Source organism: Dermochelys coriacea, chromosome 8 (genome assembly GCF_009764565.3).
Source record: "Dermochelys coriacea isolate rDerCor1 chromosome 8, rDerCor1.pri.v4, whole genome shotgun sequence".
NCBI classification, from domain to species: domain Eukaryota; kingdom Metazoa; phylum Chordata; order Testudines; family Dermochelyidae; genus Dermochelys; species Dermochelys coriacea.
The window spans coordinates 93,368,840-93,385,506 of record NC_050075.1 but is presented as its reverse complement, the minus strand read 5'-3'; the positions used below and the strand labels follow the sequence as shown (position 1 = coordinate 93,385,506).

The 16,667-nt window shown below is 40.4% G+C and overlaps 1 protein-coding gene across 7 annotated transcripts in view; it reads left to right on the top strand.

The window, feature by feature from the left end:
- Positions 1 to 16,667, top strand: part of FGGY (FGGY carbohydrate kinase domain containing) — a 414,960-nt gene that overhangs the window by 290,357 nt on the left and 107,936 nt on the right. For all 7 annotated transcript variants that reach the window (XR_006273791.1, XM_043490943.1, XM_043490942.1 and 4 more), the window contains exon 6: positions 459 to 574. Coding sequence is in view for 6 of the 7 variants with exons in the window: in XM_043490943.1 (XP_043346878.1) it covers positions 459 to 574 (116 nt within the window). In the remaining variant the exon portion in view is untranslated. The remainder of the gene's footprint in view (positions 1 to 458; positions 575 to 16,667) is intronic.

Below are 16,667 nucleotides of genomic sequence, written 5' to 3'. Positions count from 1 at the left end.
AATACACTCTACAGAAGCACTACCAGTTTGACTCTGTTTTGCTTTTACACACCAGGGCACAAACCTTTATGGGCCAAATTCAGTCCTGGTACAAGTCCCATTCCGTTCACTGGGAACTTCCCTAAACTCCCTGCTATGCATATATGGTGTTCAGGCTGCACTGACCTTTTGGAATGTGCCTGGTGTGTCTGGCCTGTTCAATTGGCTGATGTTTGCGGAGGGAAGGGGTAGTCATGTGTAGAGTTCCTATTGGTGGGGAAACACCTTTAAAATAAGTCCTTTTTAAGGTGTCTCAAATTAGGCCCCCAAAATCAATAGTCATTTTTAAAAATTTTGGCCCAACGTTCCCTGTAGCTAATCCGCTACCGTGTCATCCCCTGCAAACGTCCTAAGTTTCATAAGCTAATGAACTAGTGTAATAAGTGTCCTGACTCTGGATTTATGTCTTTTCTCATTAGGTCTCTCTGTCCATTGGTGTGCAAGTGGACATATTCCCCAGACAAGGGCTGGGATGATAGTTTCTGGAAGGTGATTGGTTTAGAAGATTTGGTGGCAGATAAGTATGAAAAAATTGGTAAATGAAGTTATTTTAAAAATTAAATCCATATCCTGTATTATTGTTTATTAGTTTTGTCAGCAGAAAAGTATCAGGCCTTACTGAAACTAGACATGAATGGGCAAAAAACTATAAGATTGGGTGCCCGCTGGTATATCTCCCAAGTACACTCTCTACCTGTGGATGTCATGAAATGTAGTGGTGGAAGTCTTGTGATACAGAATTATTAATGTTGCTGGAAGAATCACTTTGGGAAAGCTATTCTGAAAAGCATGACATCATCACATTGGCCAGTCAGCATTGTTTGATGGTTTGATATCATTTACTGATGTACTTGATGTACTTGAGCTGAGGAGAAGCATGAGCACAGGAATTCATCACTCCTGAAAACTCCAGCACTGATACCAACTTTCCTTGTGGCTTTAATAAAATCATGTAGGTCAAAATGTTCAAACATGTTCACTAATTTCCACTAAACTATTCCGATCTTGAGAGACATACTGGCAGGACTTGATTTTTCAAAGGTGATACCTACTGACATCTCCCATCAACTTCACCTGGAGTTGTGGATTGGCCGCACTCCTGAAAATCAGGCCCAAATGGTTTCAAAATGTCCATCCTAAAATTGAGCTATTTCTACAGAAATACAGAAATATTTCTATTTTCTACAGGCACAGAAGAATATGAGAACCTTAGCACTTGAATTTGTTCAGTAAGCTTATGACACTGGGGCACCAGCCACTGTGCCAGTGAAGATAATGATAATGGCTTAAACTATTGTTATCGTATTTTGTGACCAGCACCAACCATGCTTATGAAAGCTTTTGTGAAAGAACTTTCTCTGCTTTGTAGTGTCTTCATGAGGCTGTTTTACTTGCCCAGGGCCTAAGTTTAATTAGAATGTTAGCCTTGTAACAATATCTACAGCAAATATTAATTAAAAATCCATAATGTTAATTTACCAGAAAATTTCCAGGGTAACTTTATTAGACTTTCTCTGTTAAGTTAATGGACTTTTAATGGATGTCCTAAGCAGACATGTCATTAACAAGAATATTATGGTTCACGAATTAAAATATGTCCATTCATCAAAGTTAATCATCTGAAATTTCCTCTAGATTTTTTTTAAATGTCTGGCACTTTGAACAAGTTTCTACAACAGTTGCAGTGTAGTAACATGAAATAGAAATAATTTAAGAATGACTTGATAGCAGCAATGCAATCTGTAAATCTTTCCAATAAGTCACAAATGGATGCTTTAAGTAATATTCAGGCCTCTATGAAAGCCTTCCCTGTATAGCTTTCAACATCTCCACTGCTCATTAAAACATTTATACTATGATATAAACCCTGTTAACAGATTTGAGCATTTAGTATTTTGAGATTTTTAGCATAAATACAATTCCTATAACTCCGACCAGATGTAGCTTTTAGCAGATCATTACTAAACTAAAAGAACACATTCTGTAAATAAATGTTTGACCAGAAAAATTGAACACCTCAGCAGCTGATGGTCTCATGGAAGAATATTTTTTAAATAAATTATTTATGAAGTGTAAGCTAAGGATCGAATACAATATTTATATGGTGCATTGCAAGGACAGTGCAAAGCAATTTACCATTTTAAGTAACTAAATAAGCATGTTTCAAATGATAAAGTAACCTTCAATAAAAAGGGCCTGGTTGTAATGACGGAAACCACATAAAAATGAGCAACACAAGTATCAGAACTTAGAAGGGCTAAAATCTTAAATTTCAAATATAATAATGTTTACATTTCTCTTTTCTTTGAAACGCCCGCGCGTTCACAGATGAACTACATAGGAAATTGGAATCTGTTTTCCTCGTTCAAACAGAGAAACACATTGCTCCGTAAGTGGTTCCATTGACTTCAGTAGGACTACTGCTGAAGTAGTGTGCTACTCCGCAGGAGGCAGAGAGACAGAATCTGGCCCAGAGTATTTAAAAGAAACTGTGTGATGGAACTCAACGCTTCCCATAAAAGCAGCACATAAGGATAAAATGCTCATACACTCCACATATCGGGTGCGAATGTAAGAGTTACTTAGAGACAAATTCTGACACCTTTGCTCACAATGCATAGTATTTTGCTCCTTATGCAGTTACCTTGATGTTAGTGGGGCTATCTGAGGAGTAAAATGTTATTCAGTGTGAGTAATGGTATCAGAACCTTGCCTGAAGTGATCGGGAAGCTATGGCCACTCCTACAAGTTTTATCTAAATGAGCTTTGAAACAAAAATAACCCCAAAACGGTTGAGCTTATTGAATTTAGCTCTGTTTTAAGGTCTAAGGGTTATATACTGGCTGTCCCTGTGTGGATTCATGAAAGAAGGAAGAGGGAGTAAGGAGCCCTCTGTGTTAACAGAAATATGGAGGAAGGAGATGAAGTCCACCAATGACTGCTCCTCTGCAACTGAAGGAAATTGATCTTGTGGGCTATGCCCATTAGATCTTAATGGATGGTTTCAGCTCAGTGCTTCAGAAACAGCCATTCTAAGGTCCCTGTGATATGCTCTGGGGAGAAATTCTTTCCTGGCCTTCCCATTTTTATTACTGTCATTCCCAGAAGTGCTGCTCCTGGACAACGTACTTCTAGGAATTGGGTTACAGAGCCAGAAACCTCAATTCTCTGGAATGGCATCACAGTTCATGAGCTGTTTTTTCTCAGAGGGTGTGCAGGCTGAGCACACAGGCTGATTGCATTGTTTGGCTGGGGAGAAGGTTGGATAAAGCAGTTGGGATGACCTCAGCTGTCCCTTTCTTTATTTCAGTTATTTAAAGCCTTCAGCACTGCCTGGATCTAGCTACCCCTCAGTTGACACTTTGCCTCCCTGTCGCAAACTTCAGCTGGACTGTAGGACTGCGAACCCCCAAATAATAGGACTGTCTTGTAGTGTGCAAGACTCTTGGTTACTTTGTTGGTTCTATTTCAAGTAGGGAAATAGAATTTACTATATATAGACTTGGTCCCATAGAAGTAAATGGAAGTTCTGCCATTGAGTGCAATGTGAACACAATCAGGCCCCATGTGCCCTTTAATTCTGTCTGCATTTATGCTACTTCTACAGGACATAAACCTGTTGCAAGGTGCTGAACATTCTCAGCTCCCATCGACTTCAACAAACGGAATAAATTCCTGAGCAGATGTTTCCCGAAGATCCTACATGCGTATAGTTTCCAGTGTTGTTGTAGTCGTGTTGGTCCTAGGGTATGAGATACAGGTGGGTGAGGTAATATCTTTTATTGGACCAAGTTCTGTTGGTAGAAGAGTCTCATTACCTCACCCACCTTCTCTCTCTCATATGTAAGGCCCTACTTGAATTGCATGATAATCATCAAAAAATTGCAGCTGAGTTGTGGACAAGGCATGGAAAATTGTGGGAAAGTAATAATGGACCTTATTATGTGCGGTAATAAAGTCCATTGTTACTTTTGTGTGATTTTTCTGATGATGGCAACCTGGGGCTGAGAGCAGGGGTTCCTGCAGTCAAAATTGTGGTGGAAGCCTAATATGGCAGAATCTGCCATTTCCGCAGTATCACAAGTTAAGTAGGTTCTTACTTATATGCATACAGTAAAAGTTATGCTTGATCCAAGGAGGGGAACAGGCAGTAGGTCAAAGTATCCTTGCAAACCCAGGAGCTCTGGAGATTGTAAAGCCAACCTAGAAAGCAATAAGGATGGGATCAGAAATGGACACTATCAAGTTCTTCTTAAATAAATAAATCTAATTCCCCTAATAGAATTTCCCATTTACTCTAGCTCACAATGTAGCCAGGACTCCAGATCTTTATTCAAGGTTTGTTTATCCTAAATTCTTATGTGAACTTACTGTAGTTTAATGCCACCACAATCCCACTGAAAGAGAGAGACTGGTATTTTACTTAAACACCTTTAATGCAGTTTGCTTAAAATCTTATCAGCACTAAATGGTAATAGTCAATAATTTTGTTGTCAATCAAAACAAAAAACAGAGGAAAATTAGCGGAGACTTCTTTTATTGTTTACAGAAGCGAATTGTTGCTACTGAATGTAGAATAGGCAAACACAACATGTTTTTCTAATATCTGATGAGAACAATATTACATCCAATGAGAGGAAACTATAGCTGGTTAGTTATGACTGGAATAGAAAAGTTTTTTTCAAGTGCCCTTAACTTTCAGGACATTGAAAAGAATTTGTGGAAATTACCATATGTTCTGAACTAGTGCATATTATAAAATGTATTTTTAAAGGGCAAGACATTTAATGTATCCACAGTGTTGCTTGTGGTTTCATATAATACGCTCCTTTTAGTTTCACTCTAGCTTGACACACGACCTTGTTGAAAAGAGACCCTTCACTGCTGGGCTTTAGGATCTCCCGTGAATCTTTCCCTCATCAAGTTGTGGTTTCTGCTGTGAAAGTACCAGCCTTCTGACCTTCTACGTTACCTAGAGCAGTTTGACTTTGCAGGGAATCCACACAATAGGCTCCTGTGGTCACTTCTGCATGTCTAGAATTTACTAATCACATCGTTGAAGGTGTAGATTCATATGTAGAGTTGCTGCAAACTTTATTGACCCCATTAATGTGCCCACTGCAAATGAGCAGTAGAAGACAGCTTGCAACAAAAACCCCCAAAGGCACTAGCACTTATCTGCTGTGGTGAGATCGCATGATGAGCATCTTTTTGTGACATTATAAAACCTAGAAAGACTTTAGCAATTCTATTAAAAGAACTATAGTACATGAAAATTTAGGTATTGAATTGTACAATCTATTGGCGGGGGGTGGGAGGGCAGGGAAGCCTGATAAATTTTCACCACCATCTCCTACTTCAGGGGCTACTTAAGGGACCAAATAATTTTATATTGTATCATAATAATTTATGCCTAACCTTTCCCACCCACCTCTTACTCCCCAGAGGATGGTGCATTTGTCTCAGAGAAGAAAATATTGTAGGTATTGTAGAATAGTTATGTATGTTGGTGTAGTAACTTGTGTTTTGATGTTGACATATTGCAGTGATACTTTATAAATAGATGTTTAATGTCTCTTCATCTGTGATAGAGCTACACACTGATTTTATTATATTTATGTTCAAACCAAACTTAACACTCTGAAACATAGTCCTTCTGTCTGCTGAAAGATTATACAATCCTATTTCCAATATTTTCAGAACCAGCTGTAAATAGAAACTTGTGGTCAGATATTCAAAGGTGTTTAGATACCTAAAGACGCACATAAGCACTTAGTGGGATTTTCAAAAGCACCTAAGCTGCTTAGGCTCCTAAGTCTTATTGATTTCAGTGTGAGGTGCCTAACCTGGTCAGGTGCTTTTGAAAATCCTACTACGTGCTTAAATACCTCTGAAAATCTAGACCTTGCGCAAGTCACTCGATTGCCTTTCAGCCCAGCTATAAAATAGCATGAAGAGCAGGACTTCACTGAGAACCAGATTTTCCAAGAGAGCTGACTTTTCCCAGATAAACTAGACCACTGGGGGAAAAGAATGCTTAAAGAGGGATACTTTAACAGTAGCTACTGGAATCAAGGGATACTGAACCATGACACGTAAGAGAGATATTAATCCTTTGTAATCTGGACCCATGTCAGGTAACTGGGTCCAGGAAATAAGACCAGCATCTTTTGTGTGTAACATATTTGTTACAGATAGTATCCATAGGCTTTAAATCCTGAAATTAACATGTTTATAAAGATGATTGTTGCATAATACCAATGTCATCATCTACTTAGGATATTAGGAAAGGAATGGGGTCTTGTGGTTAAAGCTGGACTGGGAAATCTGGAGATTTTAGTTTTATTCTTGACATTACTCCAAGCTTCCTTTGGGCAGGTTACTTAATTTCTCTCGGCCTCTGTTTCCGCATCTGTAAATAGGATAGCAATACTTTCTTTGAAGGGATCATGCTGGGTTTCATCAGCCTAGACTGAGACTGGGAGAATTCATTTATCTCTTAGATTTTTGACCCTGCAGGGTATAGCGTGAGCCAGGATCCTTACTGTCCATTATGCTTTCCTGTATATAAATCCCATCCTCCAAATGCTCCACCCAATTCCTTCGTGACTGTAGTCAGCGGAGGAATGCCCAGTCTTCCACGATTTCAGCACTGCATCAGCCTGTCTCCATGGTCACTTTCTGTCATTTTTAACCTCGTCCAGCTGATTTTCAGATGGTTTTTGAGTTGATGCGAAGGCTTTTTTTTTTTTTTTTCTTTCCGGTGCTCCCTGCCTGTTTTTTTAAGTGCTGTGGTGCTTGGGCTCATCAATTTGAAACTATGCCTCTGTGTTTCAGTGCAAAGCCTGGCACACTGCAGCCCTTCCTTGGCATTTTGGCACTCAACTTCAGAGCTTTGGAGTTTTTTAACCTCAGTGCTTTGATGCATAGCCTTGGACACGTTGGCACACTGCTTTGGCACGCCACCTTTGGGATCCTTGAATAGAAGGATCCACAGAAGAGCAAAGCAGGGTAGTTGTTTTTCTAAAAGTCACACCATCCAAAGTTGTTTCATTTGCAGCACTTGCTCTTAGACTGAGAATAAATACAGTGTTGGGCATACGCAAGAGAGCTCGCACCATCAGTGACTGAAGCTGTTTTCTCACTATGTACAAGTTAAAAAAGCTTGGAGCTAAATTTTCAAACACAGGTGCCGAAGGGCTTATCCACACCATGTGGCAAAGGGCACAGAGGGGTGTGATTTGTAAAGCTTGCTTACATGCTAACTGTCCCATCCTGGTGTGCTCTAAAAGGTACCCAATTTGCATTAATGTACCTTCTTAGTGCACACAAGCAGGGTCTACGTGAGGCAGTTACAGCGCAGTGCATTAGAGTATTTTACAAATCACACCCCTTCACTGTGCTATGCCAGCGCCATGTAGACAAATCCTAAGTTGTGCGCCTTCACGCATTCAAGTGAGTAACAGAGAATTTCTACTGGTTATTTGAACGTGAAAATGGTAGGTGGATAAATGCGTCATTACTTTTACAAGCATCTACTTCCATATGCAGAAGTATTGTTATTGCACGCATCTCCAGGCGGTGCTGTTACACATAGTCTAAATTCTTGTTCTAAATTCTTGCAACCAAGTTTGTCTCCTGGAAAGAAATGCTGCTGTTTTTGTATGGGTTATGCAGAGGGAGTGTCAGGAGAACTTGTTCTCTTCCATGGTCTCTGATTAGAGTTAATTCTTGAGGCAGAGTTGCTCCTGGAAACTGGGCATTGGTGTTGGGCTGAGATTCCTGAAAGAAGGTGTTGCCCTGCTTGTTGTTTGAGCACCTCATTTCAGGACTGTTAAATATGTGTAAACAAAGCAAGTTACACTGAGGATAGCCAGACTCTGCATCACTGATTTTTTTCCTCCACTGGGAAGCCAACCCAGCCATCAGCTGCCACTTGACAAAGGGATAACACTAACATTAGAATGGGACACTGGTGTCAGAAAAAAGGGAAGCAATATACATTTACGTGTGACAAATGGGTAACTGCATGACCAGACATATAACTGTTTGTCTGTATTTGTTTGCTATTACCTGTATTTTGTTGGGTGCAGCTTACATGCCTTTGTTTGAAAAGGTGACCCTTTGGATTTTCAGTTTGCTTGTGGACACAGGAAGGAGTACAAAGCTGACACACTACCAGCAATGGTAACTTAACAAAAGAACCATAAATGGAGAAGAGACCCATATTGCTGAATAAAGATGGAGAGCCACATTCTTCCTTGCATTGTTTTTTTAACACAAGGGCAAGGACACTATCAGTTCGCATTCATGGAGTTTCCTCTTCATTCTTATACCTGGTGGAGGAGAAGTTCTGTTCTTATGCCTCCCATTCTCAAAAAGGGAAGGAGTTCAGCCCCTAGAAATCCCCCCCACCCCAGATTCAGTCGAGGACAGGGCCACTATACAGAGCCCCTTTGTCTTCATAAAAACAACAAGGAGTCTGGTGGCACCTTAAAGACTAACAGATGTATTTGGGCATAACCTTTCTAAGGTAAAAAAACAATGCTTTAGATGCATGGAATGAAAATTACAGATGCAGGCATTATTATACTGACACATGAAGAGAAGGGAGTTACCTTACAAGTGGAGAACCAGTGTTGACAGGGCCAATTCAGTCAGGCTGGATGTGGTCCACTTTCAATAACTGATGGGGAGGTGTCAATACCAAGAGAGGGAAAATTGCTTTTGTAGTGAGCCAGCCACTCCCAGTCCCTATTCAAGCCCAAATTAATGGTGTTAAATTTGCCAATGAATTGTAGCTCGGCCGTTTCTCTTTGAAGTCTGTTTTTGAAGTTTTTTTTGTTGAAGTATGGCTGCTTTTAAATCTATTATAGAATGTCCAGGGAGATTGAAGTGTTCTCCTTCTGGCTTTTGTATGTTACCATTCCTGATGTCTGATTTGTGTCCATTTATTCTTTTATGTAGAAATTGTCCGGTTTGGCCAATTTACATGGCAGAGGGGCATTGCTGGCACATTGCTGGCATATATCACATTAGTAGATGTGGAGGTGAATGAGCCCCTGATGGTGTGGCTGATGTGATTGGGTTCTCTGATGGTGTTGCTAGAGTAGATATGGGTCAAAGTAGACAATGGGGTTTGTTACAGGGATTGGTTCCTGGGTTAGTGTTTCTGGGTGTGGTGTGTAGTTGCTGGTGAGTATTTGCTTCAGGGTGGGGGCTCTCTGTAAGTGAGGACTGGCCTGCCTCCCAAGATCTGTGAGAGTGAGGGATCGTTTTCCAGAATAGGTTATAGACCATTGATGATGTGCTGGAGAGGTTTTAGTTGGGGGCTGTACTGATGATCAGTGGTGTTCTGTTATTTTCTTTGTTGGGCCTGTCCTGTAGTAAGTGACTTCTGGGTACCCGTCTCACTCTGTCAATCTTTCTTCACTTCCCCAGGTGGGTATTGTAGTTTTAAGAATGCTTGATAACGATCTTGTAGGTATTTGTCTCTGTCTGAGGGATTGGAGCAAATTCAGTTGTATCTTAGGGCTTGGCTGTAGACAATGGATCATGTGATGTGTTCTGGATGGAAGCTGGAGGCATGGAGGTAAGTACAGTGGTCAGTAGATTTCCGGTATAGGGTAGTGTTTTTGTGACCATCACTTATTTGCACTGTAGTGTCCAAGAAGTGGATCTCTTGTGTGGATTGGTCCAGGCTGAGGTTGATGGTGGGGTGGAAATTGTTGAAATTCAGGTGAAATTCTTCAAGGGCCTCCTTCCCATGGGTCCATATGATGAAGATGTTATCAATGTAGTGCAAGTAGAGGAGGGGCTCTAGGGGACGAGAGATGAGGAAGCGTTGTTCTAAGTCAGCCATAAAAATGTTGGCATACTGTGGGGCCATGCGGGTACCCATAGCAGTGCCGCTGACTTGAAGGTATAAATTGTCCCCAAAACTGAAATGGTTGTGGGTGAGGACAAAGCCACAAAGCTCAGCCACCAGGTGTGCCGTGGCCTCATCAGAGATATTGTTCCTGACAGCTTGTAGTCCATCCTTGTGTGGAATATTGATGTAAAGAGTTTCTACATCCATGGTGGCCAGGTTGATGTTTTCAGGAAGATCACCAATGCATTATAGTTTCCTCAGGAAGTCAGTGGTGTCTCGAAGATAGCTAGGAGTGTTGGTAGTGTAGAGTTTACGCTATCTGCTCAAGGAACTACAGCATCTGCTCAAGAAACTCCCTGCTATAGCACAGGAACAAATCTACACAGACACACCCCTAGAACCTGACCAGGGGTATTCCATCTGCTACCCAAGATCCATAAACCTGCAAATCCTGGATGCCCCATCATCTCAGGCATTGGGACTCTTAGAGCAGGATTATCTGGCTATATGGACTCTCTCCTCAGACCCTGCAGAGAAACTGCAGAGCTACAATTCATTTGCAAATTTAACACCATTAATTTGGGCTTGAATAGGGACTGCGAGTGGCTGGCTCACTACAAAAGCAATTTTCCCTCTCTTGGTATTGACACCTCCTCATCAGTTATTGAAAGTGGACCACATCCAGCCTGACTGAATTGGCCCTGTCAACACCGGTTCTCCACTTGTAAGGTAACTCCCTTCTCTTCATGTGTCAATATAATATTGCCTGCATCTGTAATTTTCACTCCATGCATCTAAAGAATTGTTTTTTTACCCACGAAAGGTTATGCCCAAATACATCTGTTAGTCTTTAAGGTGCCACCAGACTCCTTGTTGTTTTTGTGGATACAGACTAACACGGCTACCCCTCTGATATTTGTGTTCATACTGCTTCCTGACCACATCACCACCCTGAGCCTTCCATTCCATAGGAGCTATTGTTCAGGAGTTGAGTTTTCCCAGGCTCCTGTGCTGGCAGGTAACCTGACCTTCTTTTCCTCTGGAGATGGAGTTTCCATTCTAGGTTGGGTGAATTGAACCAGTAATAACTGGTGCTCCAGAGAGTTGCCATTCCACTGGCCCTGCCCCTTTCCTACCTTTTCTAAGGCTATGGAGGCCGAACACCACAGAACTCATTGAGGGGCTTCCTTGAAGGTGAATGGAAGAGAAGCACATTCCTTCATTCCAGGCATCTCTGATCCCAATCCACTGGATTCTGCTATCTACTCACAGAACCAAAAAATCACAAGAACTTTAAAACACTGAGCTTTGCACATGATAAAGAATAGTGAGTAAAAAACAAAGTTTTCTCAAAATAGATGATCCTATTTACATGTTCCCTCCCCCCCCACAATAAGTTACAGTAAGCTGCAATTTCAAAAACATTTTGAAGTCCTGAATCACAGGATACTCAAGAGTTCTATATTGTCAAAATCCACAGAATTTACAAGTGAGTAGTGCTCCAAAAATGCCAACGTTTCTTTGGCTTCCTGCAATTTCAGTCCATCCAAGAGCTGTAACAACTAGAAAGGGGATGAAGTTGGCACCATACGAAGAGGTACTCTATGGTGACTCGTCCCTGAAAACCTCAGGCACTGCTTTATAATCTGTGAGTCAGCAGGAACAAGTTTGAGAGAGAATTCTTCAGAGGAGATTGTCTCCTGGTAGGCTCTGTCATGCTGGTAAAGACACTGGAAGTGGAGAGGGAAGATTTAACTTACTGTCATGCTCTCATGAACCTGCATCAGCTGAAAGTAGGGAGGCTCTGCTTAATCATTTGGTGTCATGTACAAGAACTAGGCTGAATAGACTTTCCCCTGTAGACCAAGCAAACAACTTAATTCATAAGAAAGCAGGCTGGATTTAAACTACTCTCTTGGAACTAATGTTTGTCTATAGATGTAGTCTTCATTTTTTATTTTTAGAGGGGGTATTGTGCCTTCTATATCTGACAGGCATGATTACATTCTTTCTTTCTTCATGCTGTAACCTTAAGTGGTGTTTTAGTTCATATTATGCCAGCTTCTTATATTTCTCATTTTCATATTTAGTAGATGGTGAAAGTTTAAATCAACACTCTTAGCAAAATCTTGCCTATGGCAATTACCACAGTAGCATTTTAACTTTAAACAATATAAGGAAGGAATAGAGTGTGAGAGAATAGCGGGGAAAGTGTTTCTGGAGAAATATGCCTCTTTGAGGAAAAAAGACAACTGAGTGGAGGCATTTATCTCTTGCTGCAACCTTACTCCTTCCTGTAAGCTGACCAGATAGCAGGTGTGAAAAATCAGGATAGGGGGTAATAGGACCCTTAATGAGACAAAGCCCCAAATATCTGGACTGTCCCTATACAGTCAAGACATCTGGTCACCCTACCTTCCTGCCTCAACCCCTTTCTGTGGTGTTATCCTTTCATTGTCATGTCAGAAATCAGACCTAGTCCTGCAATTGCTATTCCCTGTCAGAGTCCTTATGAATTCAATGGGACTCCATGTGGATGCAACAGTCAGGTTATCTGTTATCAATTGTTCACATAAGAACATAAGAATGGCCATACTGGGTCAGACCAAAGGTCCATCCAGCCCAGTATCCTGTCTACTAACAGTGGCCAATGCCAGGTGCCCCAGAGGGAGTGAACCTAGCAGGTAAAGATCAAATGATCTCTCTCCTGCCATCCATCCCCACCCTCTGACAAACAGAGGCTAGGGAAACCATTTGTCACCCATTCTGGCTAACAGCCATTAATGGACTTAACCTCCATGAATTTATCCAGTTCTCTTTTAAACCCTAATTATTGTCCTAGCCTTTACAACCTCCTCAGGCAAGGAGTTCCACAGGTTGACTGTGCGCTGAGTGAAGAAGAACTTCCTTTTATTTGTTTCAAACCTGCTGCCCATTAATTTCATTTGGTGGCGCCTAGTTCTTATCTTATGGGAACAAGTAAATAACTTTTCCTTATTCACTTTCTCCACACCACTCATGATTTTATATACCTTATCATATCATCCCTTCGTCTCCTCTTTTCCAAGCTGAAAAGTCCTAGCCTCTTTAAGCTCTCCTCATATGGGACCCGTTCCAAACCCCTAATCATTTTATTTGCCCTTTTCTGAACCTTTTCTAATGCCAGTATATCTTTTTTGCGATGAGGGGACCACATCTGTATGCAGTATTCAAGATGTGGGCATACCATGGATTTATATAAGAGCAATAAGATATTCTCCATCTTATTCTCTATCCCTTTTTTAATGATTCCTAACATCCCGTTTGCTTTTTTGACTGCTGCTGCATGCTGTGTGAACATCTTCAGAGAACTATCCACGATGACTCCCAGATCTTTCTCCTGATTAGTTGTAGCTAAATTATCCCCCATCAAATTGTATGTATATTTGGGGTTCTTTTTTCCAATATACATTACTTTACATTTATCCACATTAAATTTCATTTGCCATTTTGTTGCCCAATCACTTAATTTTGTGAGATTATTTTGAAGTTCTTCACAGTCTGCTTTGGTCACTTGGGACCACTTTGGTCACTTGGGACCTTAATTTATTGTAAATCCTTTGAGACAGGAACGGTTGTTGTAATGTGAGTATCTACAACTTTTCTGGGTGCTATGAAATAAATAAATTAGAAAATAAGAATGACCATACTGGGTCAGACCAAAGGTCCATCTAGCCCAGTATCCTGTCTTCCAACAGGTTTCAGAGTAGCAGCCATGTTAGTCTGTATTCGCAAAAAGAAAAGGAGTACTTGTGGCAAATTTATAATTTGTTAGTCTCTAAGGTGCCACAAGTACTCCTTTTCTTTTTGTCTTCCGACAGTGGCCAATGCCAGGTGCCCCAGAGGGAATTAACAGAACAGGTAATCATCAAGTGATACATCCCCTGTCTCCCATTCCCAGCTTGTGGCAAAATTATCTTTCTGGACATTTCTAAAGCAGCTATCACCATCGTATGTAAAAGCCACACACAGTATTCAAAGACCATGCTCACAAGAGGACTACATTACACGAATATCCATTTCAAGTTATTGTCAGCTATCTGAGACCTTCACCTGAGTGGGAAAGTAGACTTGTCACTTCTTGAAATCAAAGGTACTAAGGTACCTAAGCCTAGCTTGGGGCATGATGAAGATCCTATATTCTGAACAGCTGCCTTTGAAAATACCAGGGGATAAAACTGACCCTTGGTTAACCATGTGTTTCAGTTAAATAGGGTTGTGATGTAATATATGCAGTAATTCCATTCTTTTACAAGTCTGCACACTATTGTAATAGAAGACAGGAGTAACAAGCTAAAGCGAGTATTCTCCCCACTTCTCACTCTCATCTTTCCTTTGTTCATTTTGGCACATTGACAGTGTTTAAATATCTGTCTCTAAAATATCGTCCTATTTTTTGTTTTGTTTTTTTGTTTTTTCATACAGTGGTAATAAAAAGACTGGCTTCTAAAAGTTCCAGATCAGAGTCATTCCACTGACCATCTGTCCTCTTCCTCCTCTTATCTGATGCTTCTCCTTTCTGATAATGCTTCCTCATCATCTTCACCTTCTTGCTTTGCTTGAGCCTACACTTTCAACATTGGGATGTCTGTTTTATGAGCCACATAAATACAGAAAATAATTGGAAGTCTTTTTGTGGGAAATGAGGTTGTGCAGACATCAGAAGCTTAGGTGAAGGATTCAAAAGGTTCTTTCAATAGCTGATTAAGTTTCATTTCTTTTGGATTTGAAAAAAAAGGGTAATTAAATAATACTTCAAAGGAGAGCTGCTCTCACCTGCATTATTAATAAAGAAGCAGTAACAGAAAGCAATCGGTTTAGTAATAATCCATAATTAATATGTGATAAATTATACATGCACCCCAAATAGAGACTTGCAATACCCAATATCCAACCAAGTCACATAACATATGATTTCAACAAATATAACACTAGTCAAATGTATTGATGCCATTAGTTGATCCATAATATTTAGAGAGAACATTGATGATGATGATGTACTATAAGATGCCAGGAAACTGTGTTAAAATGCTGTGAAAATGTATCTTCGTTATTTGCAGGTGAAAGGATGGGGACAGGAAGCTGAATTCATGTCTGAATGGGCTACACTTACTTACTAAACCATCTACACATGCTAACTCACATATGTCTAAGTAATGCTTCATCCATAAAAAGATAGTTATGCTGCACTATTTAACCCAAATCCAGTTAACCAAAGCTCCGTTGTTTCCCTCAGGGTTTGGATAGATCCTGTGCATGCCTAATAAATAACTGACAGGCAGTACTTTAGTTTTTTCTCCTTCTTTTGTCAGGAATGTAGGCGGCATACATGCAAATTATGTATCTTTCTGTGTATCTTTACTATCTTTCAATCTCACGAACTGTAGATCTACTTTGTTTTTCAGTTTAATGGATCAATCTGACTTTGCCAATGCCCATGACTACCTCACCACTCCTATGTTTGTCTGCCTTTGGCAGTTATATGGCTTCCATTACCCTAGTAGCTGAGCTGAGATGTAGTCCAGCCAGAGACCTGGCCCATAGGAGAGAATGGAGGCATGTGACACCCCAAACTACAACTTCCATCAGGTACTGGGGCAGCTCAGGCAGACGCAGATTCATGCTGAACTGAGAGTTTTCCTGCTGGACAGTTGAAAATTAGAACCTTCCCAAAGAAAATTTTGATTTTGCAGAAGCTGCATTTTCCATTTTAAAAAATTGGAAGGGAAAATTCCTAACCAGTTCTAGATAGATGTCCACTCATTAAGAACATTATGGTAAAAGACATTAATTTTAAATGTCAGCATAAGCTAACTAAGGGACCCTTCACTTCTAAATAAGCATGAAAATTAGGTGGTATTTTCTGGCATTATCCATTTCTCCAGTCCACCACATCCTATTCCCTTTTGTCCTCATCCGCTGCATTTAACAATTCTTAAACAGTCACCTTAATATATATATATACACACCTTTTTTACGTCTGGATTAATAGGGTGAAGTCTGGTGTACATACTGTGTGTTAGGTAAATGTGGGTGGGTATTGCAAAAAAGTTGAGACTATTTATTCAGATGTTTACCTAGCTGTCTGAGTGCCCCTTTGGTACAAACACAGAACAAAAAAGATAATCCCTGCCCCAAAGAGCCTGCAATCTGAGTAATACTCTACCAAACATGGGCCAGGAGTAAGCCCATAGTTTAAATGCAGTAGGATCTATGTGAATAGAAGATAGCGTTCTTTATGAAAGTCCTATGTCCTTTGACACTGTGCTTGTGCACCCTTTTATTTAACATGTAACTTCCCTGATCGTTCAGTCATTAGGGCTCTAGCCTAGCACTTAGGAGACCTGGGTTCAATTCTCAGCTCCATCGCCGTCTTCCTGTGTGACCTTGCCCAAGTCATTTAGTGTCTCTTTGCCTGAATTCCCCACTGTAAAAATAAATAAAAATGGGGATAAGAATACTTCCCTACCTCAGTGTTGTTGTAGGGATAAATACATTAAAGAGTGTGAAGTGCTTTGAGATCTACTGATGAAAAGCGCTAGGTAAGAGATATGTATTATTATTTCAAGGAAACATCACTACATTTTACTGATTGTTTTTCAGTGAACATCATTTGGAAATTGTAGTCTACTGGGGTCCAAAAATGAGGCAGAACAGTCCTTTGGCTAGATTCATCTCCAAAGTCAGTGGAGTTAACACCAGAGATGAAATTTAGCTC